General features: G+C 40.6%; 1 protein-coding gene across 10 annotated transcripts in view; it reads right to left on the reverse strand.

Annotated features, from left to right (window-relative positions):
• The window catches only part of KIF16B (kinesin family member 16B), a 135,284-nt gene extending 108,879 nt beyond the window's left edge, over positions 1 to 26,405 (reverse strand). For 3 of the 10 annotated variants that reach the window (XR_014881825.1, XR_014881826.1, XM_085218743.1), the window contains exons 1-9: positions 26,170 to 26,394; positions 12,753 to 12,822; positions 11,702 to 11,815; positions 7,413 to 7,529; positions 3,758 to 3,855; positions 3,181 to 3,290; positions 2,411 to 2,553; positions 1,364 to 1,532; positions 995 to 1,126 (exon numbers count right to left, since the gene is read on the reverse strand). Coding sequence is in view for 8 of the 10 variants with exons in the window: in XM_085218743.1 (XP_085074869.1) it covers positions 995 to 1,126; positions 1,364 to 1,532; positions 2,411 to 2,553; positions 3,181 to 3,290; positions 3,758 to 3,855; positions 7,413 to 7,529; positions 11,702 to 11,815; positions 12,753 to 12,822; positions 26,170 to 26,216 (1,000 nt within the window). In the remaining 2 variants the exon portion in view is untranslated. Of the gene's footprint in view, positions 1 to 994; positions 1,127 to 1,363; positions 1,533 to 2,410; positions 2,554 to 3,180; positions 3,291 to 3,757; positions 3,856 to 7,412; positions 7,530 to 11,701; positions 11,816 to 12,752; positions 12,823 to 26,169 lie in introns of all 10 variants that reach the window. The other 7 variants (XM_085218745.1, XM_085218746.1, XM_085218741.1 and 4 more) reach the window with 6 other exon arrangements.
• Positions 26,406 to 27,217: the final 812 nt, after the last annotated feature.

Here is a 27,217-nt window from a genome sequence, read left to right on the forward strand (position 1 = left end):
TTTAATGAGATTCCCATCCCAATCTGTTGAAAAACCTGCAATACATGCCATACACGGTTTTTAAATCAAGTGATCCTTATAGTGTTTCCTATAGGTAAAAAGAAAGCTATAAGAGAAGTTTGTAGGTTGACTGATAATGAATAATTAAATCTCAAAAAGTAAGTTAACAAAAAATGACATTCTTACCCACCGAATGTCAAAAGAGACCAGGCTGTTTCTGCCACTAACTCTAAGAATGTTTTGGAAAAGTAAACTGATTTACACATTAATATTGACTAGATTCACAAAACCCTTCTTTGAAACAAAACAAAACTGAGGATGAAAGACTGCAACCTGTGGAAGAAAGGTGTGAATAGAGAATTACAAGACTTCATCTAGATCCAGGCTTGTGCATTTATCACAAATATCAGAGCTGTCCTGAATGCAAATGAATCACAAGAACAAACAGGAGATATTATTTGAAGATTAACTGGTGAGATTAGCTTATCATTACACTGTGTGTGTGTTACAGACTAACACAGCACTGAGCTCAGTGTCAGAGCAGATGCAGACAATTAGGCACATACATTTGGATGACCCTTGTGTATGTGTAATGACTGTACATATACAATCTGAAAACCTTGTTATGTTTGTGACCAACCATAATGCATCCAGAAAGAGATCACAGAGTCATAGAATCCTTAAAGATCTGAACATAAAAATGAAATTCTTAGATTCTGGAGACACAACTGCCATTGTTCACGACATTACTGAACAAATTAGACAGTTCCCATGTACATAATGAGACCACGTACAGTTGTACTGCTGCAAGAGATGTTCTGTAAGAGTGCAGGTATAGACAAGAGTGTTACTAGAAAAGTCAAAGAAAGAAAAAAATTAAAATGTGTAAATAATGCTCTGCCTGAATGAAGCATCTGGAATCTAAATATTTACAGCTAATCCTATTAAGCATGAATAGTTCTGGATGCAAAAAAAGGCATTTAAAAGCACTTACTGGCAATCATTATAGTTTTAGAGTTTCCTCCTAGGCTATCTTTTAACAGCCAAGTCAACACAGAGTCTCTGTAAGGCACAAATACTTGTTTCTTCTTTGAAAGAGGATTTGTTGCATCCTGAGATAAATCAGCTGTGATATGAAGACAGAAAAAAAATAGCAGTTATACATTTTCATTCATTTTCAAACACAGAATATATTCTAAGTTACCATGTCATAGAATCAGTGTGGCTTTGGTTGGAAGAGACTTTAAAGATCATTTAGTTCCTAACTCCAGTACTTGTGTAAATAAAAACTGTAAAGTAGCAAAACGGCATTTAACAATTAACAAATCCACAACAGCATAAAGCACAAAATGTAGTAACTTACCTAAGGCAGAAATGACATTTCCCAGAGTAACGAGGGATTTGTTAATATTCCCGCCTTCCTTTAATCTAACCCCTGTGGCACCAGTGGCATCTGCTCTCTCACTTCCAGCAAGATCTACCAAGTGAATCTTGCTAACAGTCTCACAAGGCATTTCAGAATCAAATTTAGCCTAAAAATAATAATAATAAAAAAAAAGTATTAAGCTACAAAATTCTGAAATCTTACTGAATTCAATTTAATCGCCTCATTCATGTCATTGAATTTTACCCACAATAGCAGAGCATCAGACGACAGGTATATCAGGGTTGTCAAAGAAAGGCATTTATTGTGACTTTTTTTCTAATTCCTACAGAAGTAGTTACTTTGTGAAATTGTAGCATTTGCAATTGCAAGCCATTTATGCACGTGTACCAAAAACTGTGAGTTGGCATTTACCTGCTGTACTGCGAATACGTGCTTCGTTCATATTATTAGCCTTTCAACTAACATTCACAGTTACAGCTTCCACACACAGACACCTACACTCATGTTCTCCTTCCATCTCCAAGTTTAAGGAAGTAGCAATTAGGAGTTTACGGCATATTAAAAAAATAATAATAATAAATTAAAAGATTACTATGCTCTGAAAAAACAAGTTCAATCTTTCCACCAGTAAAAGAAGAAATATAAATAAGTGTCTTAGAGTAAGAAAGGAAAAGTCAGTAACAAAACACTCAGACAACATTTCTACCCCATAATTTGGGCCACAGAGATGTTCTGTTGTTTTGTTTTTAAACTGATTTAGCTCAGATTTCCAACCTGAATTTCCTCAAAATCTATTAAGTGTCATTCTAAATAATCATATTATACTGTTAATTTTAAGGAATGCGATTACTGATAAAGGTATTTCCAGTTGCCAAAATGCTACTTTCATACTTCTATCTTTCCTTATCAGAAGACAACAACATATAGTCACTATTTACCCATACTCGCTGATTTGAGAAGTATATTTTATTATTATCATATGAGTTATTGAATGCAGATACATTAATATAAGGTTATTTTTACCTGAGTGAAATTGATTGTGAAAATGGCATGAGACCTGCTGCTGACATCATTCATTCCAGTTGCAGCCGTAGTCCTGTTTATATTTCCTGCATCCATAAGTTCTTCTACATCACCATAATTTTGCACTAAATGTTTAGACAAATCTAAAGAAAGGTACAGTGTTTCAATACGCCCATACATGCACATGATTTATTTTTTTTCCCCAACAAAAGGACTCAAATTACCATCACGTCAAAGAGATGCTGCAATTACAGTGTTTATTGCTGTGCTTTTTTTATTACTCTTAAGGAAAAGAATGAGATCTCCTGTGAATAACTGCAAACTCACATGTTTACAGTAAATTAAGAGAAAATACACATTCTTATTGAAGTATTTGGTGCATAAGCATAATCTCTCAAGAGACAGGAACTTCCAGTGGCAGAAGATGGATTAAGCCAACTGGATTACTTCATTCCATCTGAAACATTATGGATTTATAAATCATATTCAATGAATTCCTAAAACCAATTGCACCTCTTAATATTACTTGAAATTTGTTTCACTTAACAGATAAACTGTATTTAAGCGTAGTAATCTTAGAACTGAGAAAGCAAGTAGAACTAGAAAATGAGGCTATTCACATTTAGTGCTTTTATAGCAAATGAAAGTTCTATATCCACCATCATCTTTATTTCAAAGGAAAAAAAAAAAATCCAAGCAATTAGATCTAACACTTTAAAATATACAAAGGTAATAAAATATCCAATGCAAAATGTTTAAAGTCATTCTACCTTCAACATATGGTCCTTCTTTTGGATGCTCTCGGATTCGTAAATTATTCGTTTTTGATGACTTCCTCCTGAGAAGATCTCTCACACGTTCATTATAAATTTCCAAATAGCTGAAAGTAAAGGGCAGAAAAACCACTGACTGAGTGAAGATTCAATAAGAAAATGAAAGGCATATTCAGACAGTTTAAAAGATGAAATGCCTGGGGAAGCAAAACCAAAGTTGGCTTAAGATAGTAATTGCGTCCTTGAGGAAAAAAACAAGAAATCAAAAGGGAGCAGACATTAGCAAGATCAAGAGCGCCTAATGTCAGCCTTAAATAAATAGTAAAATAAGAAAGATGCCTTCATTTTCATCATTAGGTAAATAAAGCACAATACAGAGTTGTCGGATCAAATTTAGAAGTATTGCACATTTTGACTGTGACTGCCAACAAAAATCAATTACAGGACTGAGGCCAAGCATGGAAAGTTATCTTAACAACTGGTCTTTCTCAGAAATAAGTGAAACTTATTTGCAGGGTTGCAGGAACTGAAACAAGTATGATAAAATAGCAAACTACTAGATACCAAGACCTACCTGACTTCTGTTCGAAAGGACGCCTCATTCCGTTTTGTTTTTTCACTTATTTTGCTGAACAGCCCTTCACAAATCCGAGGTATTAAGCCAGCATCACCCTGCAACAACAACACTTCTTATTCCCAAGGCTACATGTGTGTGAAATACATTTTGAAAAATAAAATCTTGAATCAATTGTTTCACACCCATAGACAGCAATGGGAGGAATCAAACCTTCTCCTGCCCCTCATTTTACTGCATTCACTTTGCCACTTTAATTCTTATGTATGTAGGAATGTATAACCTAGCTCCAATTCTTTACTGTTGGGTTATGTGTCACCTCTCTCACTTAGTTTCAATGGCCCCAGCAACTTAAGGCAGAACTGGCTCCCTAGAGCAACATAAGAACTGTCTAATTCCTCCATCTACCTCATTTCACTATGGACTTGGCAGACATCCGCAGTCTTTCCCAACCAAAGCCAAGGCTTCACCAGCAGCAGAGGGGTGAAGGAGAACCACACAGCTCTGATCCCAGCTGCCACGCTCCCACGGAAAGCTGGTTTCGGCAGGTACATCAGCACCTACCTACCTGCTGAGCTCCCCACCTCCCTGCCACAAAGGCAGAGGCTAACACTCCTCCAGAGCTGAAATGAGTGAACAAAGGCAGAGGACACGCATACAGATGAGCTTTGGGCTCAGAGCTGCTAAAGCAGAATAGCTTACAAAACAGTCTGTCAGCTACAATTTGCCTCCAGTCCAAAAAAGCATAGACTTGATGCAATGGACTAATTCTAATTCTGTGTACTGCCAAGGCAAGAAATGATCTTCATTAGAGTTAGTAGCCTTGTAATTAAAAAGAAGGCAAATCAGGACAAATTAGAACAAACATCCAGTGTGAAAACAGCCCAGGCACTCCAGGCATCCAAGAAAATTTTCCTAGTGGGATTCTAGAGATATCTGACTGCAGAAAACACCCACAGGAGACTCATCTGTACCAGACTCTGGCAAGACAGGCACTGCACAGGCAAAGATTTCTCTTCTGTTCTGCCCCCATTCCAAGGTCACTCCAGCCTGCTTCCACACTTCTCCCATCTTTTCTCATTCTTCAGCTTCTCTGTTCTGACAGTTTTCTCCCAGATGCTATCACAGAGCTCCTCACCTCATTTCCTTGGTGCAGACAGTATTCCTACCTGGTTCTTCACTCAGTCCCAATGCTGTTATTTTAGATCACTGCACACCTGCATGCTCTCCCCCTCCATTTTCTCCTCTTCCTAGCTTCCTTCTCCAAGATTTTAAATGACAGCCAGTTTGTCCTTCCTAAGCTGGGCTTCATTCTTCCAAATAATTATCTACTCTCTCTTTCAAGCATATCTAGACCTTCCCCTGACTGTACCTTGGTTTGTAACAACCAAATCAGAATAAAACAGCCTTCAGATAAAGGGAGAAACTTACAAGTTAATAATGCTTATTTTGAGGGTTGCCTTTGGTAACACAGGAGCATCTTTTTCCATTATTTTCCAGAGCCCAGCGTTAGAATTTCCCACCACTTTTTTTTTTTTTTTTTTTTTTTTTTTTTTTTTTTTTTTTAAGAATACGGAGGAAATTAAAAGAACTTTCTTTCATCTCATGCTTGGAAACAACTGAATAGTTTTAATTACAGTTTAAGGAAAAAAAAAAACAAAACATGAAAGATCCATCATAAGGCTTTAGGCAAGCCATTAGTTACTGACACAATTCAGTAGTTGCAAGGAGAGTCTTTAAATAGAAAATATTACTCTAATTGAATAACTTCAACTATGGCAGGATAGTGATGAGGAAGTAAGAGCACACACTCCCCGGTACACTTTGTCACTAAAATGTACATCTTACAGAACATACATTCTTTATTAGAAACTAAAATTAAACATTTCCTCCCTTTTCATCCCTTACTGCTCCAAAGTAGGATCAAGTATATCTTATCATCTCTATCTTTTTTTTTGGGGGGGGGAGGGTTATAGAATTTCTCATCATTCAAGTTTATAGAACCAAAATAAGTAGTCCACTGCAGAACTTAATTTTCTCATTAAAAGCTTGTTTTCCTTCTGTGTTATCTAACCAGAAACCTCTTTACTGTAATTTAAACATTCTGCTGCTTGTCCATCTACCTAATAGGGGAAAAAATAAAAAAAATGATTCCCTTCCTTTCTGCAGCAGCCTTTCACATTTTGGAAGACTTTTGTTGCTCTCCACAGTCTTCCTTTCTCAGCATACGCAGCTCAGACTTTCCTGATAGAACATATTTTATAGACCTCCAACCACTTCAGTATCCCTGCTCAAGATTGCTCCATGGACTTCTTGAAATAGTTGAGGCACACACTGCTAAAGAAGCAGCCTTCCAAAGCCAAGAACAGCATACATTTAAAGAAAAAGGAGACTAGAATTCATATTCGTTAAGGAGAAGTGGGAAAAAGAAAATTTATTTCTAATTCAAGTTTTCTTACAGCACCACAGCGTCTCTGACAGGGCCATCAATTTTAAAGCATTTAACTTGGCAGCTGAGTGTATTTTATACACACACTGTAAAAACCAGATTAAAGTATTTATGTATCATGGCAAGAAGATTAGACCTTTATTATCGAATAGTGTCAAACAAACTTCAGCACCTATTCATTTGCAACATGTCTTGATGATTATGGTCATTACATATAGTCAGGCAGTCTCATAAAAATGTCACATATAAATTTCCAAAATAGAAATCCACATCTAGGTCATAAGATCTTTTCTGGTTACAAAAGCCTATTTTGCTTACCATTGTGAAGCCACTTATTCTTTGACAATTGAAAGAAAAAGATTTAAAGCTAATTTACTCTCCTAAACTCAAGGAGATGCAAGGTGGCATTTCCAAAGAGTGAGCTAATGAAGGACAAGTGGCAATATTCCCCTTTTCAATTCTGCTGGGAGCAAAAGTATTTTTTCCCAAGGATTAAAGGGGAATTAAACTTCTAAAGGCTACCTTGCAAACAGGGTTCATCAGCCCTTCACACTGCTCCATTCCCAACAGCTTTGCCAAGGCTTTCTGTCCTTGTCCTTGAGCCATTGTGGAGGTAGCTGCAAGAAACTACTCTTGCTCCTCACTCACAGATTGCCATCTGCACTTCCTACCACACCTGCCCTCTGTTTCAGGGTCTTCGCTGCAGTGCTAAGAAAGCTGGAATCCTTAAAGTCAGCATTATCTGCCTATTGAAACTCACATTTAGCTACTCTTACTCCACACTTGATAGCCTTTTCTGAGCAGGGGTCAAGGATCTGTTTCAATCTTCTAACCCTTCAAAAGTAGTCTAAAAATGAGATTTCTTCAGAAAAAAATTGTACTTATGTACTTAAAATGCATCTTCTTTTTTTGCTTCAAGTTTAACATGGAAAATCAGTGATAAAATTTGAAACGTTTAGTTCTGTTACACAGTGAAAATGATTGCTTCCTGTTCAGTGTAACAGAGCATCCCTTAAAGACACTTCTTGCAGGGGTAAATATTTACCTGGAGAAGAAACAAGAGCTTCTAAAACCTCTTACTACTACTAGAAGTTGTGATGCAAGGGAAATCAATAATATACAGAGAGGCTAGGTGACAGCACTAACAAACACATGCATATCTTCAATGCACAGAACAAAAACGCACATTTGCAAAATACTACATACCGCATTTCCCATCATGGTGTAGGACTTCCCAGATCCAGTCTGTCCATATGCAAAAACACAAGCATTATAACCTTCAAAAGCAGACTTAAGCACGTCTGTACCAAGATTTTTGAAAACCTAAAAACAAAGAATTTTTTTTGTTGTCAGTCCAGCACAGCAAATATTAAACAATCACAGTAAGCTACCATGTAATAAGCCGTTGGCACCAACCAACAATATTTACTCTATGACAGAAAAGAAGTACTTCTAATCAAACTGCTAAATGGTACTACTGTATTTAGTTTACAGCCATGCAGCACTGTATTTCCTACTTCTTTTCCTCTCAGAGATCTATATGACTTGCAGAAGTACAAAAAAATGAACACTGTTCTTTCTGCAGCTCTCTTTGTTTTCAGCTCATCTCAGATATGCCTTTCATTCTTCCTTACTGTTAATATCTATTTATTTTTTGCATCTCTGCCAACTCTCTGTGCTCTGCAAATATTGCCTTGGTCTCAAAAAGAGGTGTTTATCAATCCTGTTAGCACTTCTCCACGGTGGGTTTTTTGGCACAATTTAACCAAGTCTATAAAGAAAATGGCCCTGTTATTCTAAAAGTAGCTTTTAAGAATTATTACTTCCTAGGCAAACAAGGCCACGTTTTCTACAATGTTAAGTGATCCTCTTTTCTCTGATAGCCCCTTCCCTTTTAATACAAACATTTGCCTCAGAAACTGGATGTGGCTCTGGGCAGCCTGGTCTGGCGGTTGGCAACCCCGCACATAGCAGGGGGTTGAAACTAGATGATCATTGAGGTCCTTTTCAACCCAGGCCATTCTATGGATTCTATGGTTCTATCACATCACATAATAAGGTGGTCCACTTTCATCTGCTAATTCAGCTCTCACCAAGTGCCTTCAACACCTTTTTCTGCAGCACTGCCTTCAGCTTTCTCCCCCCAGGTTCCTGACCACTCATTAACATTGCCCTTCACTTCCACCCATACCCTCACTGGCCCAAGTAACACATGGTGCAATTTTTCTCTCAATGAAAACATTTATACGGGTCTCCCAATCCATAAATGAATTTCAGAAAAATCTCACAGATGTTTCATATGATTTGGCTGTCACTCCTCCATATACGTGGTTTGAATTAATCAAGGTGTACAAGTCACTATTAACACTGAATGGCACATGCACATACCTTCACTGTAATCATGTCACTCCTCATGGAGGAGCACTGAATTATTCCTTAATCATTGATGCTGAATTGCAAGCCAGCCTATGTAACACTTAACTTGATCTTTCCATGAGCAAAGAAGCTACAATGTTGTAATCAGTAATACTTGTCTAATAGGAAGAGCACAGGGATCAGCCAAAGCACAATTTCCCTTTCTCTTGCCATCTGAGAAGCAGCAGCTCAGTACAGTTCTCTCTCCTGTGCACATGCTACATTGATTTTTCCCTTTCATCCCTTTCTCTATAGCCATTTTTTCCTCACCAGCTGGATTAAGCCTTTACGCATTGCTGTTTTGACTGCAGCTCTGCTGAAATTCCCACCTGCATTTACATCCTGCAGCCATTTCAGGACTGAGCCATAAGCCCTCCAGGGTGCACAGGCTACCATTAACTGTCTTCCTGTGGTCACAAAAGCATAAGATCATTATTCCCACAGAATAGTTCTCCCTATACATCTTTTACTCACAGCAAAAATTCAAATGGTTTTTATTTCTTTCCCCGTTCATGATGTTTGTGGGCTTTCCTCAACACCAGCTTCATAAAGATGTATTGCACTATTCTTATCCATGTCTACCCAGAAAAAGGTTTCCAGTACAATCATAGAATCACCGTCCATCTACCACCAATGTTCTCCACTAAACCATGTCCCTTAGTGCAACATCTACACATTCCTTGAACACCTCAACTGATGGTGACTCCACCATCTCACTGGGCAGCCCATTCCAGCACCTGACCATTCTTCCAGAGAAGAATTTTTTCCTAACATCTGACCTGAATCTCCCCTGGTCCAGCTTGAGGCCATAACTTGAGTTTTCTTCTCTCTCATCATTCTAGATGACATTAAATGGGAGCCACATGTGTCTGCTCAGCTTTATGTATTTTCCCTGTTAAGAAACTGTGTATACCCTGCTCAACAACTTGGGGCAGTATATAGGGCAGACAGTTACAGGCAGCATGGTCTGAACACAGACTTAACACACAGGTTAGAAGGAAATACACCGTTAGGATTTAATTTCTTCAGGACAAATGAGTGCAATAGTGTTTTGTCACAAAAGGTCAGTAAGCTCATCAAAATTCTATCTGTTCCTCCCATGTGAATACAAACTAAGTGGCTGGATGGCAGATCGCCACTCCCACTCTAATTTTTGAATATGAAAATGTACTTTACATCTACAAGGCATATTAATGGAGCATGTCATATTAGACAGAATTTCATGTATTATTTCTCTGCCGTTCAAATGGAAAAACACAACAGTCACAAACAAAGCACACTACTGACAGTCAAGATCAATTTTATTCCAGGCAAAACGAACGTGAACGAAAGCGCCCTTCTTCTATGCCACTGGTGCAGTAAACTGGAAACTCTGCAGCAACTCGATAAGAGCTTAACTACAAAGCCTTCCAATTAAATGTGGAATGAATCACACAACCAAAACAATAGCTTGTGCAGCTTTTGTTTTAAAAAAAAATGCACTTCCATTGTTCAAACATTCCTTTTGTTTTCACACATTATAATTACCGTGCTTGATATAGGATGACAACTTCTTTGAGACTGAATAACAGAAGTTATCCTTGCCAGTAAGGACCAAGGAGGCAGAGCCTGGCATCGTGGGACACACTGTAACAGCAGAATACTGAACGTGGACATCTAGGCTGTGTTTAGGATTTATTTTAGCATCCTACTGCTCTGCACCATAAAGCCCACAGACTTTAAAATAATCATTGCTCAAGGCTGCTGCAACTATCCCTACATAGGTAAATTTTTCCTTAAGTTACTAAACTTCCCATTACAAACTTGAATTCCAGTCATCGCATTCAAACATGTCTCTCAAATGTCCAGCAGCGCTAAAGCAATTAAGATACTTTTACATCAATTTCAAGTAAATTCTTCTTGATATTTCAGAGAATATAGCAAAAACTGTGTTACTTAATGAAGTTTAGGAAAGTGTTCAAACATCCAGATCATGCACCACTGAGTTTACAACTTTATGAAATAAAGAAGATTCTGGAAATATGATCATCTCCTGCTTATGCTAATGCCTGAAGAGAAATGTCAAGTATAAATTCCTAATCAAGCAGTTTAGTCACTGTTCTTTTAAATATTTTAAATTGGCTTCAACTTTGTTTCCTCTTCTTAGTTCTATTCTGAGGCCTTTTAGGATTAGCCACACCGATAACCCTGAATTTGGGATTTACAGAATAGATAAGACACAAACCAAAAAGTATGTAGTCATCTGACTTACAGCATATTCAGCAGCAAACCCTTACATTACCTTATGGGGAAAGAAAGACTCAGATTTTCAGCTTATAATCCCCACATTCCACAAGCCAAAAGAGAATATAACCAAACACTTGAAAGTCACTGAATAAGTTTATTTGGGAATGTGAAATAGTAGAGAGGTTCTATATCCATGTGAAATGCTAGGTCATGGCGGGCCAACCTGTTCTTCTAACCTGTTCTTCTAACCTTCTATCGTTCAAAGTTAGATTTTCTATTCTGTATGTGGAGGAAAAAAGGCATTTTTGTCTCTTCCTAAGCTGAATAATACTCAACGGACGAGCAGGAAGAAACTATGACAAGAGGTCCTTCAGTGTGTACCAAATCTTTTCGGGAAAAAAAAAAGAACATTTCAACTAGCAAAGAATGTTTCTGTCTAACTGAATTAAAGATATATGCTTGCTCCTCTAAAGTGATTTTTTTCAAAAAGCTTTTTCAAAACAAACCTAACGCTTCCTTTCACAAAGGAGCTCAGAGAAGCTGTCTAGCTTGACCTTACAAGACAAACCAGACAAGAGAAGGCATTTAGCCTGCCGTATTAGAAAACATAGCATTTAACCATGTTAAATAAGTTAAAAAAAAAAAAAAAGGAAAAACAAAAAGAAAAAGAAAAAAGAAAAAAGAAAAGAAAGGATAAGAAAACATTCAAACTCCCAGGCACTTAGGGAATTTCTAAATTACGAGGGAAGCACTTTCAGTGGAAAGAAGTTTCAATAATGCTTTTACCACAGAGACAGAGTAGGGTGTGGGAGGGAAGAAGAAACCAACTTCTTTTTAACAACTAGAAATCTTACCGTTTCTTGACAAACAAAGCTGGGACTTTTACTGTCTGCAGAGAAATAGGAAAAATCATAGGTAAAGGTCTTAGTTCTTTCTCTTCCTGTATCGCCAGTACCGCCCTCTGGTATCTATAAAAGAAAAGAAAATGAACTGGTACAATACATGCTGATGACATAATTAAAAATATTTTTTAACAACTAATCTGAATGCAAATGCAACTTCAGGCTACACAAGACATCTGCGATGAAGGCTAGCCTATTATTCTAACAACAGTGAAAAAACGTACACAGCTCAGAAGGACTGTCACATTACATGACAGCGTAGCAGCAATCCTTTGGATTTTAGCTTTAGCTTACTGCTCATAACAGTATATTCCTGTCACAATTCTTATGCTTAGCCAGATTATACTAAGGGATCTTCGAACACTTATAAGTAATAGGAGCCAGAGACCTTTGCACCACAATCAGCATTTCAGAACAGAGCCCTCATTAAAACAGCACTACATACCTGTTGCTTACACTATCATTTTCTCAAGACATGACAGTTAGTGATGCACTTCAGCAAGAATCACTGCCACCTGAATCCATCTGTCTCAACAAACTGCACTGAAATTCCCTTTTGCTTATTTGTCATTGGAAACTAACTTGCAAAACTCTATTTGTTTTGCACGATTTCTCTTGGCAAGAGAAATGTTAAAATATAAAATCAAAATATTATAGCAAGCGATGGGTACTTTGTGTTTAGTTCGTTTGCATGGGAATTCCAGGAGACTGCTTCTACAGATAAATTGAAGGTTTAATAGCTACCGGGCATGTAATTTTCTTCTACTTTAGGTTTTCATCTTTCAGCTAAGTAACACTCATGGCAATAAACCTAAGAGATACAGCCTGCAGACTGGCTATCAAAAAACTGCAGTACAGCAAGTCATACATTGACCCCTAAGGATTACTTCAAAATTTAAAAACGAAGGGCTGTTCTCCATAATGTAGTAAGCACCACTGTTTCATGCAGTCATCTTTCGGCAGCTATTTGGTTAATATTTTCTACTTTAAATTGCTTACTCACCTTCAAGTTTGTGATTGTCGTTTTATTTTTCTCCATTGAAATAATAAACTTAGCATTGAGATCTTTCTCCCTGAAAATACAAGCGAAGCTTGAGTACATTAAAGAAAACATATCATGATCATCCACAGTCACATTTTCATTCAATAAGTTACTTGCCACAGTCAATTAATCAAGTGAATCCATTTTTAATTGCTGTGAGAAATGTTTATTTATTGCTGTGGGATATATTTTTAGTACTCGGGCTTGCCTCCAAATCCAGATCCCTTCATCTAGAAGCAGAGAGGCAGCTTGGGGAAAACTGCTTCAGAAGTTTGACTCTGCAAGTCAGCTAAGTGGTGGGTTCTTAATTCGAAGATCCAAAGCCCAGTGAAGTCAATTAAGTGGCTCTAAAGAGTTTCAAAACAGAACACTGTAAGACAAACCTTAGCTGTAACCACCCCCCTATTAGTAGCAGTGCCCATCCATATGGCCTAGGTAACAGGGACTCAGTCTTACACCCACAACACGCTCATGTTTTAAGCTCACTTAGAAGTAGGGTACCCAAGGTGTTTTGGGAATGTGATGCTTGGCAGCACAGGTGAGAGGCTCTGCTACCAAGTGTTTGCTGCATGAGATTGCTGCCTCCCAGAACACAATGATCCCAGAAAGAAAAACAGCCCATTTCCACAGCAGTGTTGTCATGCATGCACACGTGTGTCACAAGTGTTTGTTTTCAAAAGAATCGTAAGAAATGTTAGCTCAGCATCTAACACCTGCACGTCTCCATTTGCTTGCTAGAGATGGGATTTTCTCATATCTAACCAAAGTAGCAGCACAGGCTGCTCTTGAATGATAGCCTTGAGCATATTTCCTGCACACACACAAAAAGAGCAGGAACAAAAAGTGAAAGACCGCTATGTATCATGTCATGCACAACCTGACTCTTGAAATGCTAACAGACACTCCTACTCCAGCATCACCTGACAAATCCATAGGGCTGACTGGTACAAAAGGAAGCAGCGGGCCTTAAAGCACTAACGTGAGCTTTACCATACTGCACGGTACTTCAGAAACTACTGGATACACATCTACACCAAATGAAACGGAAATCATACAATCACAGAATGGCTTGGGCTGAAAAGGACCACAATGATCATCCAGTTCCAACCCCCTGCTATGTGCAGGTCACCAACCAGCAGCCCAGGCTGCCCAGAGCCACATCCAGCCTGGCCTTGAATGCCTCCAGGGATGGGGCATCCACAACCTCCTTGGGCAAGCTGTTCCAGTGCCTCACCACCCTCTGGGTGGAAAAACTTCCTCCTAATATCTAAACCAAACCTCCCCTATCTCAGTTTAAAACCATTCCCCCTTGTCCTATCACTATCCACCCTCATAAACAGCCATTCCCCCTCCTGTTTATAGGCTCCCTTCAAGTACTGGAAGGCCACAATGAGGTCTCCCTGGAGCCTTCTCTTCTCCGAGCTGGACAAGCCCAGTTCCCTTAACCTTTCCTCACAGGAGAGGTGCTCCAGCCCTCTTATCATCCTAGTGGCCCTCCTCTGGACCCAATACAAGAGCTCTGTGTCTTTCTTGTGCTGGGGCCCCAGGCCTGGACGCAGCGCTGCAGATGGGGCCTCACAAGAGCCGAGTAGAGGGGGACAATCACCTCCGTGAGCTGAAGCCTTTTGTTGTGATATTTTCCTTGCCACCAGACCACCTGATTCTCCTACATCTATCAGCTGACTGCACAGTCACACCGTACCCACAAACACCTGTACCCACAAATAGTTTTCCAGCAGAAATTCTTAAGAAAAGCAAAAGCCATTTTTAAAATCTACATTCATGAATAAATATTAAGCGAATAAAAGTGCTTACTTAAATATCAACACATTAAGTTATTTTCTAAGCTAATAAAATATATAATTGTAATAATTGCAGCTATAATTACACAAGTGAATTTAGATCTACCACAGAAAAACATCAGAGGCATGCCCTTAGTGATGCCTTAGTCATTTCCATGTCAACCTCAGTATCTTTTACTAAGTCTATAGTTAAGAGAATCAAATACCACCACAGGTAATAGGGAAAGGAGCTTCCAATGGTATTTTTAATAGGAAATAGCCTTCTTTATTACAGCAGCAATGCAGCCTGTGCATAGATACTACTCACCCCACTCACTGAACAGCTTCTACTTGTCACTAATTGCTTACAGAAGGTGTAATAAGCAACTTAGCCCAATTAAATGGCCCAGCTTATGAAAACGCTTCAAATAACTTTGTAAGCATGTTCCTGTAGGAAATTTGGAAGAACTCCACGTGGGAAGAAGAAGTTTGTGCCTAAAACACTGCTTCCTATCCAAGTTCCTTCATGCTTTAGACAAGGGGAAAGAATAAATGGGGTTTCTGCTTTCCGTCCTGGACCCAGCCAGCTCTCCACAGTACAAAACCCAATCCTACCAATGCTACTAGTGAAAAAGTGGTATCAAGTGTTTAAAGGCTAATACCTACCCATGGACAGCCTGACCTTCTGAGAAGCCTCGAATCATGAACACTGATAGTACCACTAAATGTTTTTAAAAACTAAGGGTTCCAAAGCAAAGAAAAAAGCATGTCAGAAAGGACCAGACAACAAAAAGAATTTAAAAAGGAAAAAAACGTGTTAGGATTTTCATTTTTGTAGGGGAAGGTGGAAAGCAGGAACAATATGAAACAGGAATACTCTGATCAGAATCAATGGGGCAACCTGAAAGAAGAAGGAAGAACTGACAGAAGAAAGCATTAAAGTCAGATACTAAAGCTTCACTTTCATATCAGATGGATGAGTACAGTTTATTGTGCACATAAAGAGCTTGAGAGGATCCCATAAAAAAAACAATTGCTTGCACAAAGGCAGTCACTTCCAGGCAATCATTTTATGCAGTTCACAAGGGAACTCAACTCTCTTCAGAAAGTTGTGACTGCAAGTTCTATCACCATTAAAGGTTTGGACTGCAAGCAGCTGTATTTCAGTTCTAGACACCCTCCCAAAAGGACACAGGGCTGGAAAACCCCACCTGCAGCCAGCTCAGCCTGGAGATGCCAGCCACAAAGCAAGAACACTGCCCCAAAAAGTGCATCCTCTCCTTTACCGGGCCACAACAAGGGGCCGGCTGCCAAAATCAGTTCACAATTAATGCTTTGACAGTTTAAGAGAATTTGATTCCCCTGAAACCTGACCTGCTTCAGGGTAGCCCGCAGGCTTTCTTTGCTGTTGTTTCATGCACCACGTGGACTGCCAGGATCACAAGGGCATTAAATTTATAACCCATGATCCCTTGGCTTCCAACCAAACCGCAATGTGATCCAGCAGGCAAGTTCCTTGGCATAAATACCAGGAAATTCATCAGCCCAGCGTTACACGAACACTCTGCTACTGCTAAACACCAGTACCAAGATATGCTTAAAAGTACTAGGATACTTCTCTTATAGCTGGATAATCTGATAATCTGTACTAAAGAGAAGTTACTAAACTTCATCCAAGAGGATGCAAATGAGTAAGAACTGCCTCACCTCAAAAGGTGATTCTGCAGTAGTTTCATGGAAGAATCAGAGAATATCCCAAGTAAGAAGGAACCCTTAGAGTCTAACTCCTGGTTACAAACAGAACCACCCCAAGATGTCTGAGAGATGACTAATTATTTCTTGAAAAGAAAACATAATGTAGATACCTCCAAGTCAACTTTCTCTCTCCTTCCCTTATATTCCCTACCTACTGTCAGAGCAAAGACACAAGAAGTTTTGCACCTCCGTGCATATCTAATCCAAGTAAAAAGTGTCTCCACATTTTGAGGCAACTTTCAATGACCTCCTTGCTTTACATTATTTATCTTGTCCTCCACAAGGCTTCCTGAAGATCCTCCCATGGAAAGAAAGGAGTGGAATGTGGAAAAGCACTGTTATCTTGTATATAAATGAAGAAGGGAAGTATTACAAAGAAGCAAAACGTGTTTGGTCTTCTTCCAAGTTCATCTTTAAGGTTCTCCAATTGAAGTTTTTATTAGTCTGCTCTGCACTATTCAGACATTAGAGCATTTATTACAGCTTATCTCATCAGAAAATCATGATATTGATACCACACTAATCTGCTCTGGTTACCATAGCATCTGCCAGAGGTGACTCTGAGGAAAAGAACAGAAAAAAAACACAATGCATTTCAGCCATGGGGCAAGAGGGAAAAACCAAAAAACACAGAACCAGAAGTGCCAGCAATTTTCCCAAATACAGTGTTTCCAAAGACCACTTCAGCACACCTCCAACTCTGTATGGATGCAGGTACTTCCCAAACTGCTACTGAGCATCTCTACGACAAAATGAAAAGAGGCCCAAAAGAATACACTCTTGGAAATTCACTGTAGACATCTAATGGACTACCTGTTGAAAAGGGTTTTACTGAAGAGCAGATGCGTGATTTTGTTTTTCAACTATTGAAAAACACAGTCTGAGAACTTGTTAAAGCAACTTGTATAATCAATGGATATAGAGACAATATGGTATATCCAGGAGCTTGACTAATGTAATTGTTATATTAGAGTAAGGAAAGAAAGTCATTCACCCTATCCTGGGCTCGCAAGATGGACTCCAGTGGAGCAGATCTCCAGAGAGATCCTTCCCCACTGGCAGTCAGCTCTTAAATGGGTCTAGGAGAGGTGCAGTCAGGCTCCACCCCTTCCTGCAGCACAGGTGAACTGCCTTCACTTGTGCTCCCATGGCTGACTTATTGCTCGCCTCAGGTTCAGGCCGTGATTCAGCAGCCCCATACACAACTCAACCACGCTCAGTGGTTCTTCTTTCCTTTTTTCCTTATATTTACACTTTGGCCACAATGTTATGGATTTCCTATTTTCTCACTCCTGTTCACTATGCAGGTGTATTTCTGGGGTCACAATGTGAAAGCACGAGGGCTGCTTAATGACCAGGAGAATTCAAGGTAGATTTAACTAAATAAAAAAAATACAAACACAATGTGTCACAAAAAGAACTTGGCTTCTTCTTGTCAGCTTGGTAACACTAACTGTACCTTGCGTGCCCTCATGTCTCATTGAATCAGCCCAAAAGCACTTCCCCTCGTTTGAGTGGCTCCTAAAACAGAAACATTCGATTCAACCCCATGCTTTAAAATGTCAAACCAAAACCCCCACTACACAAGGATGGTTTTGCTACTCTCTCAAACCACAAGAAAAGTAAAGTTCATGGTATCAAAAATGCCACAAAACTGATTTTCTTTCTGCTCTCTGGGGTTTTCTGTTACTAACTTCTTCAGTGCTTATTGAAACATTCTTACAAGGTGCATCTTTAAAAGGCAGTTTATTTTTTTTTTAACACATACAGGTTCGCATTAAAAATAAAGAAAAATAGCTCACAGACAAAACACCTTCAGCACTACTTGGGTCAAAGACATTTTCCCCCAACCATCAATTTAAAAATTCTCAATGAGTTTGTTGAGAATTAAAATCTGAGCAAGTCAGTCAATCGGATTCAATCCCAAGATTTCAGGTAAGAAGAAATAGCCTCCTGTGGCATGATTGTGATTGAGTCTCAGGAAGAGAAGGACATGGTGCACATATCTGAGGCTTCAAAAGAAAAGTTCTATCTGCCCACTTGTTGTGTGATCAATGTAATCTTTATACTTTGCTAGCGTGGAGTGCTGGCTTAAAGTGATAGGCTCATTCCCTTCTTTGGTAGCAGTTGATAAGAAGTCAGCAAACTATGCAAATCACTAAATGAGAGTTCTGCCACTCCAAATGTTGTTTCACAAAGCAGGGGAAACCAGAATAGTAAACTTAGTGACAGAGAACGTGGAAACAGGGAAAATACCATACATCTCCTGAAACAGAACTGGTCCCTCAGTTTACAGACCAGTACACACGTTTCACTTCTTATATGAAGGACAATGTAGATTAAAGGCTTTTAGTCATAACAATAAATTTCACCAACAATACTGAAATGCAGCAGTTTAATCTCCAGCAGTAAGGCTCTCCTGGAAATGAACGCACGGTGTCCTTGTGCTGTCTTATGTCAAATGATAACCAGCTTTTCTTGGAACATTATGCATGCTCATGGTAATACAGTCTGGTCACTGCATTCAATCATGTACCTGACCTGCTTTTTAAGTGTGTCTTTTTAACTGTGTTACAGGTAGAACTGACCTCCCACCAACTCAGGCCTAGTCAGTATCTACACATGCAAATTTTGAATCATTAGTAACAGCTTGTTTAAAAAAGAAAAAAAGTTACTGTTTCCACATATCTGAGGTCAATGATCACATAATAACCCTAATAATATTAGCAAGCATCTTGATGGCTATCTGTCTGGTTTGCCTGCACAGATGGAGTGCCAAACCAGGCTTGGCAATGAATGGCCTTATTCTCTTGTGGTCCTCCATAGCTGTGAGCTGTAAGTTCTGCACACAACCTCAAATGCAACCAAGATCATTTGAATGACATCCTGGAATTCTGTTGTAATTTTATGAAAGTTTCTCTAGGACTCTTGGATTTTAGTCTGCATTGCATTTTGCTTTCAATATCCTGTTTCTCCTGATTAGTCCTGCTGTTACTCTTGCTATTCCAAGTCAAACAGTATCAACCTCCTGCACACAGCAAGGCTTGATTCAAAGAAATCAGACTGCTTCCTTTCATTGGCTGTCCTTGGTTTTTGGGGAAAGAGGTCCTCTAAGTAGAAATGTTGAAGTAAAAAATTGTGCCTGACCTCACCCATCCAAGGCCTCCCAGGTAAGCCATAGGGCTGTTCTTTGGTTACTCCTTCCCTTAACTGAGATGCACACAAGCAATCCGGGTTGAACAATAAATGTCTTCAGTTATCTAAGCACAAATACCTTTCAAATATAAGCAAACAGAAACATACTGGTACACTAAATGTTTCTGTATCTCACTATGTTGCTCATATTTACGAAGCATTCATAAATCCAATACTTGAAGTGCCTGAGTGTCCAACAGTAAGACCTTTAGTCCATCAGCAATTAAGATACTATTGCCATGTATGCTCTCCTGTTAGATAACTCTAATAATCCCTCCCTCAACAAATAACCTTGGCTTTGTATCTGCAGCTGCTGCGAGAGAGGACTTTGCTCTTCAATTCAGCCTGCTGTTCACCCCAGCAATACCCACCTTCAACAAAAAACAGAGCCAGAAAATATTTTATTGTTTGTCATTTTAGTGACATGACACGGATGTAACCTGATAATAACGCATTTGGTAATACTGAAATAAATGAACAAGGAAATGCTATTCTAAAACCAGCTTTTGGAGTTGAAAATGCCTAAGCTCATAAAGATTTGGAGGTTCACGTTGTAAATGAGAGCACTTAGCCACATTGCTGCACGTGCCCACGCTGCTGCTGTGTTCCAGCCACGTCAGTGCTGGGAGGTTTTTGTCCTTTGGTGCTAAGGAAGGCAACAGAAGAAACAGGGAGGTGATTGTGAAAATCCCACAGGCTTGGAAAACTTTAAGGCATTTGTATTAAGCACTGAAAAGGTCAGAAAAATGAGCTATATGTGGGCTTCCTGTTCTCTGGTGGTTCATGCAAGCTAAGGTGCCAGCCCCAGGAATTAACTCTTCACTAATGGGATCACAGCATGGTGCTCAAACACTCAGAGCTCCTTCGAAGCAGTCAGGTCACCTCCAGTTTTGCCACTCACCAAAGTGAGGATAAAGGTCGGCATGTGGGACTCGTCCTCTCTGAAATATCTTGCTTTGGCCATGAAAATCGCAAGATACTGTTTCAGAGACCATGTACACAATTTAGTTTTGGTTCTGCACACGAGGCCATGCAAAAAACTCCACAAAGGAGGCCAGAGGCAAAACGGCAAACACAGGAGCTACTTAAGTCAGCCAGGTCTCATCTCACCTTCCTATTCACATGAGATCACATCCTATAATGACTTTCTTCAAAGGAATTAGCTCTTCCCAGCAGCCTGGGCTTTCATTCCCCATGGGAGACTGGCTCTTCCACCACCTAAACTATCTCATTAGCAGTAATTCCTTAGATACAGTTTAAGCTGATGCATTACTAGCTTAATTCCATTATTCCCAAGACACTAGGAAGGAGCCATAACTAAATATTTAATTCTCCTTTTCAATATTTAAGCCTAGATTTGCATCTCGTAATCTATTCCAGCAGTCATAATATGAAGTACACATATAGCTGGATATTTTTTGAATTAATGATTCCAATCATTTTTGTTGATCTTTCCCAAGCATATTCAGATAATGAGGTTCCATGAGCAGAGCTTAAAAAGCTACTGACACGGGGGCTCACCAGGGGAAGCACAGAAGGCTGTGTTTGGCTGTGTGATGTATTTGCGAGCAGGAGCCGAGCTGTGATCACACCACACTCATAAGCTCAAATTCATCTCCTCTAAGCTGAAAAACTTCAAATATTAACCACAGAGGAAAAAGGTGAAGAAATTAAAGAGAGAAACAAGGCACAAGCCACTGATGTTCAAAAACTATGTACTTAAATACAGGTGAGAAGTTTTGAAGAAACAACACCGGAGAACACTGACAGTCTTTACTGCTTGAACACCAAAGCTTTGGTTTGCTTCAGCACTGCTGACGTTTTCTATTGTGGAAAAGCCTTAAGAGAGTCCAACTAGTTTTTCTAGAATATCTTGACCTGCGGCATCCCAGTTCCCAGCCAACAATCATCCCTGGTGTTCACTTCTCTCCTTGGCATTAACTTCCTACCTTAGCTAAAGCCATGGACTCATCAGAGCCCACTCCTTCACATAGCCACTTTACCACTCCTTTGACATCACTCAACCATTTGTCATTTAAATCATTGAAAAGAGATCTTCAGTTTTAGGCTTGCAAAGTTCTCACCATACTGTGAAGATAACTTTGGCACCAGCTTTCCACAACCATGGCCACTGCTTCTTTCATTCCTACCCAGACAGGGCTGGACTCCATATTATAGAATCATAGAACGGCTTGGGTTGGTAGGCACCCCAGAGATCATCAAGTTCCAACTCCTCTGCCACAGGCAGGGCCATCAACCTCCAGATATGGTACTAGACCAAATATCTAATACTTACTTGCCTTCAGCAAGAAAATACAACCTGAAAATACAACCACACCCCATGCTACTACACTGATCATAAGAATTCTGTCACCTCATTCATGTCACAGATAACCTAGACTTCTCTGTCAGCCCACTGTGCTCTATTGTGGTTTCTACTTCATTTGCTTTAACAGCAAGTCCTCCAGCCTTTCCTCAGTTTTCCCATGGTTTGCTTGCAGCCTTCTGACACATCTTACTGCATCCCTTCCTCAGACGTGACTCCTTTACATGACATCTGAAAGGGCTCACAAAACTCAGCACCTCTGTTTCCCAGCTCACATGGTTAGCTCAACATTCCAAAACTACAGACTGCAGTAACCGTCCCAAACTACCATCGCTGAGGCCTTTACAATCTTTCATGGCATTCTTACATAATTACAGATGCTCGTCTTCTTCAGCAATTGCTAGATAGTGACACCTTCCCACCACGTTAACCTTAAGTAGGAAGCTGGCCACTCCCACAGGGTATCATGATGTCATTGCCAACCATAACCATCTGCTAAGTGCATCTTCATCTGAGTCAGCTAAAGGGTAGCGATTAAGAACAGACGATGTGTACACTGTCATGCTGATGCTCATTTCCCTCTTTCACTCATTACAATTCAGGAAACTTGAGTGTAACCAAGTTGCAGAATAAAGCTCTTTCTACTGGTTGCATCTCTTGAAAAGAAGAAATAGCAAATAGAAAATAAAAAAACCATCAATTCGCATACCACACAAAACCAAGACCTGTTATTTTGAAGCTCCATTCCTCCTAGTATCAACTTCACATGATCCAAGAATGCAGATCTGAGCCTACATCTTCATGCACTGATCCAACACTAACATTGGAAACAGCATACTGATGATAATGTACATATGCACTTATACATACACACACACATACAGAGCTTATTTTATGGGAGAAAAAGCGCATCTAATCTGACAGTTTTCCCAAAGGAAAAATCTGCTAAAGGGTCATTAAATGGGTTCAAGGTTTTGGACGTGAAAAATGGCAGAGTGAAAAAGTCACATTCAGAACAGTTAGTTTATCTTTCCAAGTCAGCATCCAAGTAGATTTATATTGAATTTGGACTCTCCCCTTATAAAGAATGAGGTGAGACAGAGTACAGCCTCCCTGGGCACACCACAGCCTTACCTACCCTCACAGGTCTTTCAACTTGGTGTCCTCCCTCATGATCGCTTCACCTTGTCTCACTCCCCCTATGTCATATTGATAGCACATATTTTGTCAAAACATTCCATCTTTTGCATTTCAACTCAAACAAGCATAGATAGCAAAGAAGTTTCATACGCCCCATCATCTCCTGTGTGGATCACTTGTAAACATCAAGGAAATGAAGGTTCCAGCTGGCTCTTCACTGTCCCCTTGTTTATTGCAGCTGGAACTAAAAACACTCCAGTCACAAGTTTCATGTAAAACGAAGCAGCTTATTTTATACCTCTGCCATTTGCATTGCTAGATTGATTTGAGCTGTTGAAAACTCTGCTACGGATACTAAGGCATGGATTGTGCAAGTAGTTTTTTTAAAAGACAGCATAATGTTGGTCCTAGATTTCCCAAGGTGCTGATCAAGATTTAAAATAAGAAGAGCAATTGGTAAGCACATAGCAAGAATTTACTGCAGGGCAAATGCATATTTTGATGTCAGCTGCACCTTCTGCAGGTAAAGACTGCGTATGAACCTCCCCTAGTATATTCAACTAATTACATTCAATAACAAAATGGAATACATTGAATACAAATACAAGAAACAGAAGTAAAAGGTTCAAAATCATAAAGATCTTGAGTTCCTCTATGACTTCTTGAACTAAAACCAAATAGAGTTATCAGAGTAGGAAATGAAGGAGGAATAATAATTAGAAGAAGCAAGTGGATTCTTCCTGATGTTATTTTCTTTACTGCATATCAAAACATTTTCTCTTAGCATATTCTAGATGAGTTTATTTAACTGGGGGGTAGAGGGAAGGATAAAAAGGTTTTCCTGAATACTAATTTGATCTTTGTTTTCATGCAAAGACAAGTTGATGTAAAATTGAATTAAGAAGAGATTATCGCCTCATTCTTCTTAAAAGACTCTGAATAGATGAATGAAAGCTACATATTTATTCAAACTGTGCAGATACGGTACATAACGAGAGCTGAAATTGGGCTCAACTTAACAGGACCCCAAGGCCCAGCCATTCAGCAGTGAGTAGACACCAGCAGCCCAACAAAGGCAGCTCTGTACGCCGGCAGCAACGTGCCTTGAAGACTAGCACATCTCTCTATAACCTCATCATTCTGTCCAGCTAAAGGCCATTCTGAAAGGATCTTGACAAGAAACTGTGTTCTGAGAGGAAACGTATGGGATCCTCCAGTCAAGCCCTCAAAATTGTAAGTCAATAGTTTAACATTTCTAATGATTGTTTTAGAAAATGAACCTTTCGATTAACAGTAATCAAAACTAACGAGAGCAAAAATGCATCAACCACCTAAATTGAGCTCCATGCAAACTTCTACCCTATGAAGAATACCTACTCTTCTGCCAGCTGACAGGTTTTTAGCCATTTTACAAATATAAAGACAAATGTCATTGCAGTTTTGTATTGAATTAGGAAAAGCAAAGAGTAAATAGACAATTACTACAGAATTAAACCTTCAAGCTCATGCTCACAACTGATTTCAAAATAGTAACTATAAAGTCATTAGATATCACTTTTATTATGTTATCCAGAGATATATGCTGGTATAGCCTCTGCACAATGGATTTGGGATGTTAACTTCTAGAAGAATAGTTGAGGGCTTTGACAATAGCACTGAAATGAACAAACTCCTTCCAAATCAAGCCCGTAAAAAAGAACAGCAAAACGAAGTCACAGCAGAAGGGAGAGAAAAAAAGAAATATCAAAACCAAAGCCTGTCATCTAAGCAATGGCACAGCACGCAAACTGAAAACAAACCCCTCCCTGTCACACGATTCATTCCAAGGCCTGTGTTCATGACTTATTACACCATTAGCAGTACTATTACACCATACAGCGTAACTGCTCCCTAATGCAGGAGTTTCCCAATAACTATTCATTAACACTGTCTTCTCTAATTAAAAATGACTCATGAAATAAGTTGCATTGTATGAATAAGCTCAGAACAAACCAAAGCACATCTGCAGGCACACATGAGATTAAACTTAACTCTCCACAGCATCACATTAAAAACTTTGGCAACAAGCGCTGCAGAATGAACACCCAACTGGGAAGTTCCTTTCTGCTCATAAAAAGGCCCTCTGTCTAAAAAATACTGCAGCACTCACAGCAACAACCCATAGAGATAAGCATGGCTAAGAGAAGACACACGCAAGGGAGACCAGTATAAGGAAAAATAAGACTACTGGTCCTTACGGTTTGCAATACTGCAGAAGGAAGAACAGGGGGATCCTCAGCTTACAGCAGCACATGATCTAGCTGTAGGCGTCCCCGATCACTGCAAGGGAGTTGGACTAGATGACCTTTAGCTAGGTGACTTCCACTTGTGGTTTATTAGTTGTTTCCACCCCCTGCCACAGCCACCCTGTTTGCTGCCACGCACTCTCCTTTCTTTTCTGCCTCTGAGCACATCACAGCTCCAGCACAAACCTCTCCATGCTTACCAACACTGTGAAGTCCTACGCTGCCCGTTGTTGGAGGCTGAAATGCATACAGAATCATAGGATCTAGTGAGGATTTAGTGAGTACTATTGGTGATAGGTAGATGGTTGGACTGGATAATCTTGAAGGTCTTTTCCAACCTTGGTGATTCTGCGATTCTGTGATCACCAAGGCTGGAAAAGAACTCCAAGCCCATTAGTCCAAGTGTTCCCCACTGAGCCATGTCCCTCAGCACCACACCTACGTGTTTCTGGAACTGAAACTGCCCATGGACAGTGACCATGCTCCACGTGCAGCCTGTGCCACGGCCTCACCCGCTTCTCCAGAGAAGGAATTCTTCCTGCTATCCAACCCGAACCCCCCTCTGGTGCGACCTGAGCCCAGGGGTAACGTTAGAGATTGATAAGCAGGACAGCGTTAAAGACAGATCAGAACCACGTTTAACAACGAGGGGTGTCGATGACAAGATCACACGCTGACCCGCACAGCTCAGCCGCTGTGCTCCGGCTGCCCGACACAACGCTCGTCTCTCACGCGATCGGACCCCGCCGACTGGAGCCCCGCGGCACTCCGGCCCGCCCAGCCGCTTCCCCTCCCGAAGTTGCAGCCGCCCGCCGAGAAGCGCCCCAAAGTTCTTCGCACCGCCCGCCCAGCCCACACCGCTACCGGCAGCCCCGCCGCGCCCGCTCGGCACTCACCGGCGGTTCATGGGCCGCACCCGTACGGCCACCTTCACCGAGGCCATGGCGAGGCCCGGCCCGGCCTCGTCCCGCCGGGGCCGAGCGCAGAGCCCGGCCTAGGCCATGTCGCTATGGCGACCCGCCCCCGCGCCGCCCTGCCCCGGCCGCTATGGGGGCAGCGCAGGGACAAACAACGGCGCGAGGCGCTGCTCCGCCCGGCCCGGTCCCGGCTCTGCCCCGCCCCCGGGTGGCTCCGCTCTGCCGGATGGCGGCCCCGGGACGGCGGTGCTCGTGGGGGTGGCTGTACGCAGCTACGGAGATAGGCGTCTGCCTCTCCCTGTCCGCATAGACAGCGATAGCAGTGTGTCGTCGCTGCCGTGCAAACCTCTGCGTTATCTATGGCTATCTGTGTTTTATCTAGATAGGTATCTGCAGTATCTGTGTATACAGCATGTTCCAGTGCTGGCATCGGTGCTGATGTCTGTCGATATCTGTCTCTGTCACACATCCACGGTATCTAGAGGGAGATCTGTACTGATCAGTAGTTAATAGAATCACAGAATGGTTTAGTTTGGAAGGGACCTTTAAGACCATTCAGTTCCAACTCCTCGCGATAGGCATGGACATCTCCCCAGAGAGCAGGCTGCTCACAGCCCACCCAGCCTGGCACTGAGCACCTCCATGGAGGGGACATCCATAACCTCGCAAATGTTCCAGTGTCTCACCACCCTCACAGTACAGAATTGATTCCTAATATCTAGCCTAATTCTGCCCTCTTCCAGTTTAAAGCCATTTCCACTCATACTATCACTACCTGCCCTTATAAAAACTTTCCTGTAGGCCCCTTCAGGTACTGCAAGGTTGCTACAAGGTCTCCTTAGAGCCTTCTCAGCCTGTCAGGGGAGGTGCTCCAGCCCTCTCATCATCTTCGTGGCCCTCCTCAGGACCACTGCAACAGCTCCATGTCCTTCCTGTGTTGGTGTCCCAGAACTGGACGCAGTATTCCAGGTGGGGTCCCACAAGAGCAGAGTAGAGGGGCAAAATCACCTCCCTCGACCTGCTGGAC

The sequence above is a fragment of the Meleagris gallopavo genome, chromosome 2, assembly GCF_905368555.1.
Source record: "Meleagris gallopavo chromosome 2, MGAL_WU_HG_1.1, whole genome shotgun sequence".
In the NCBI taxonomy this organism is placed as follows: Eukaryota; Metazoa; Chordata; class Aves; order Galliformes; family Phasianidae; genus Meleagris; species Meleagris gallopavo.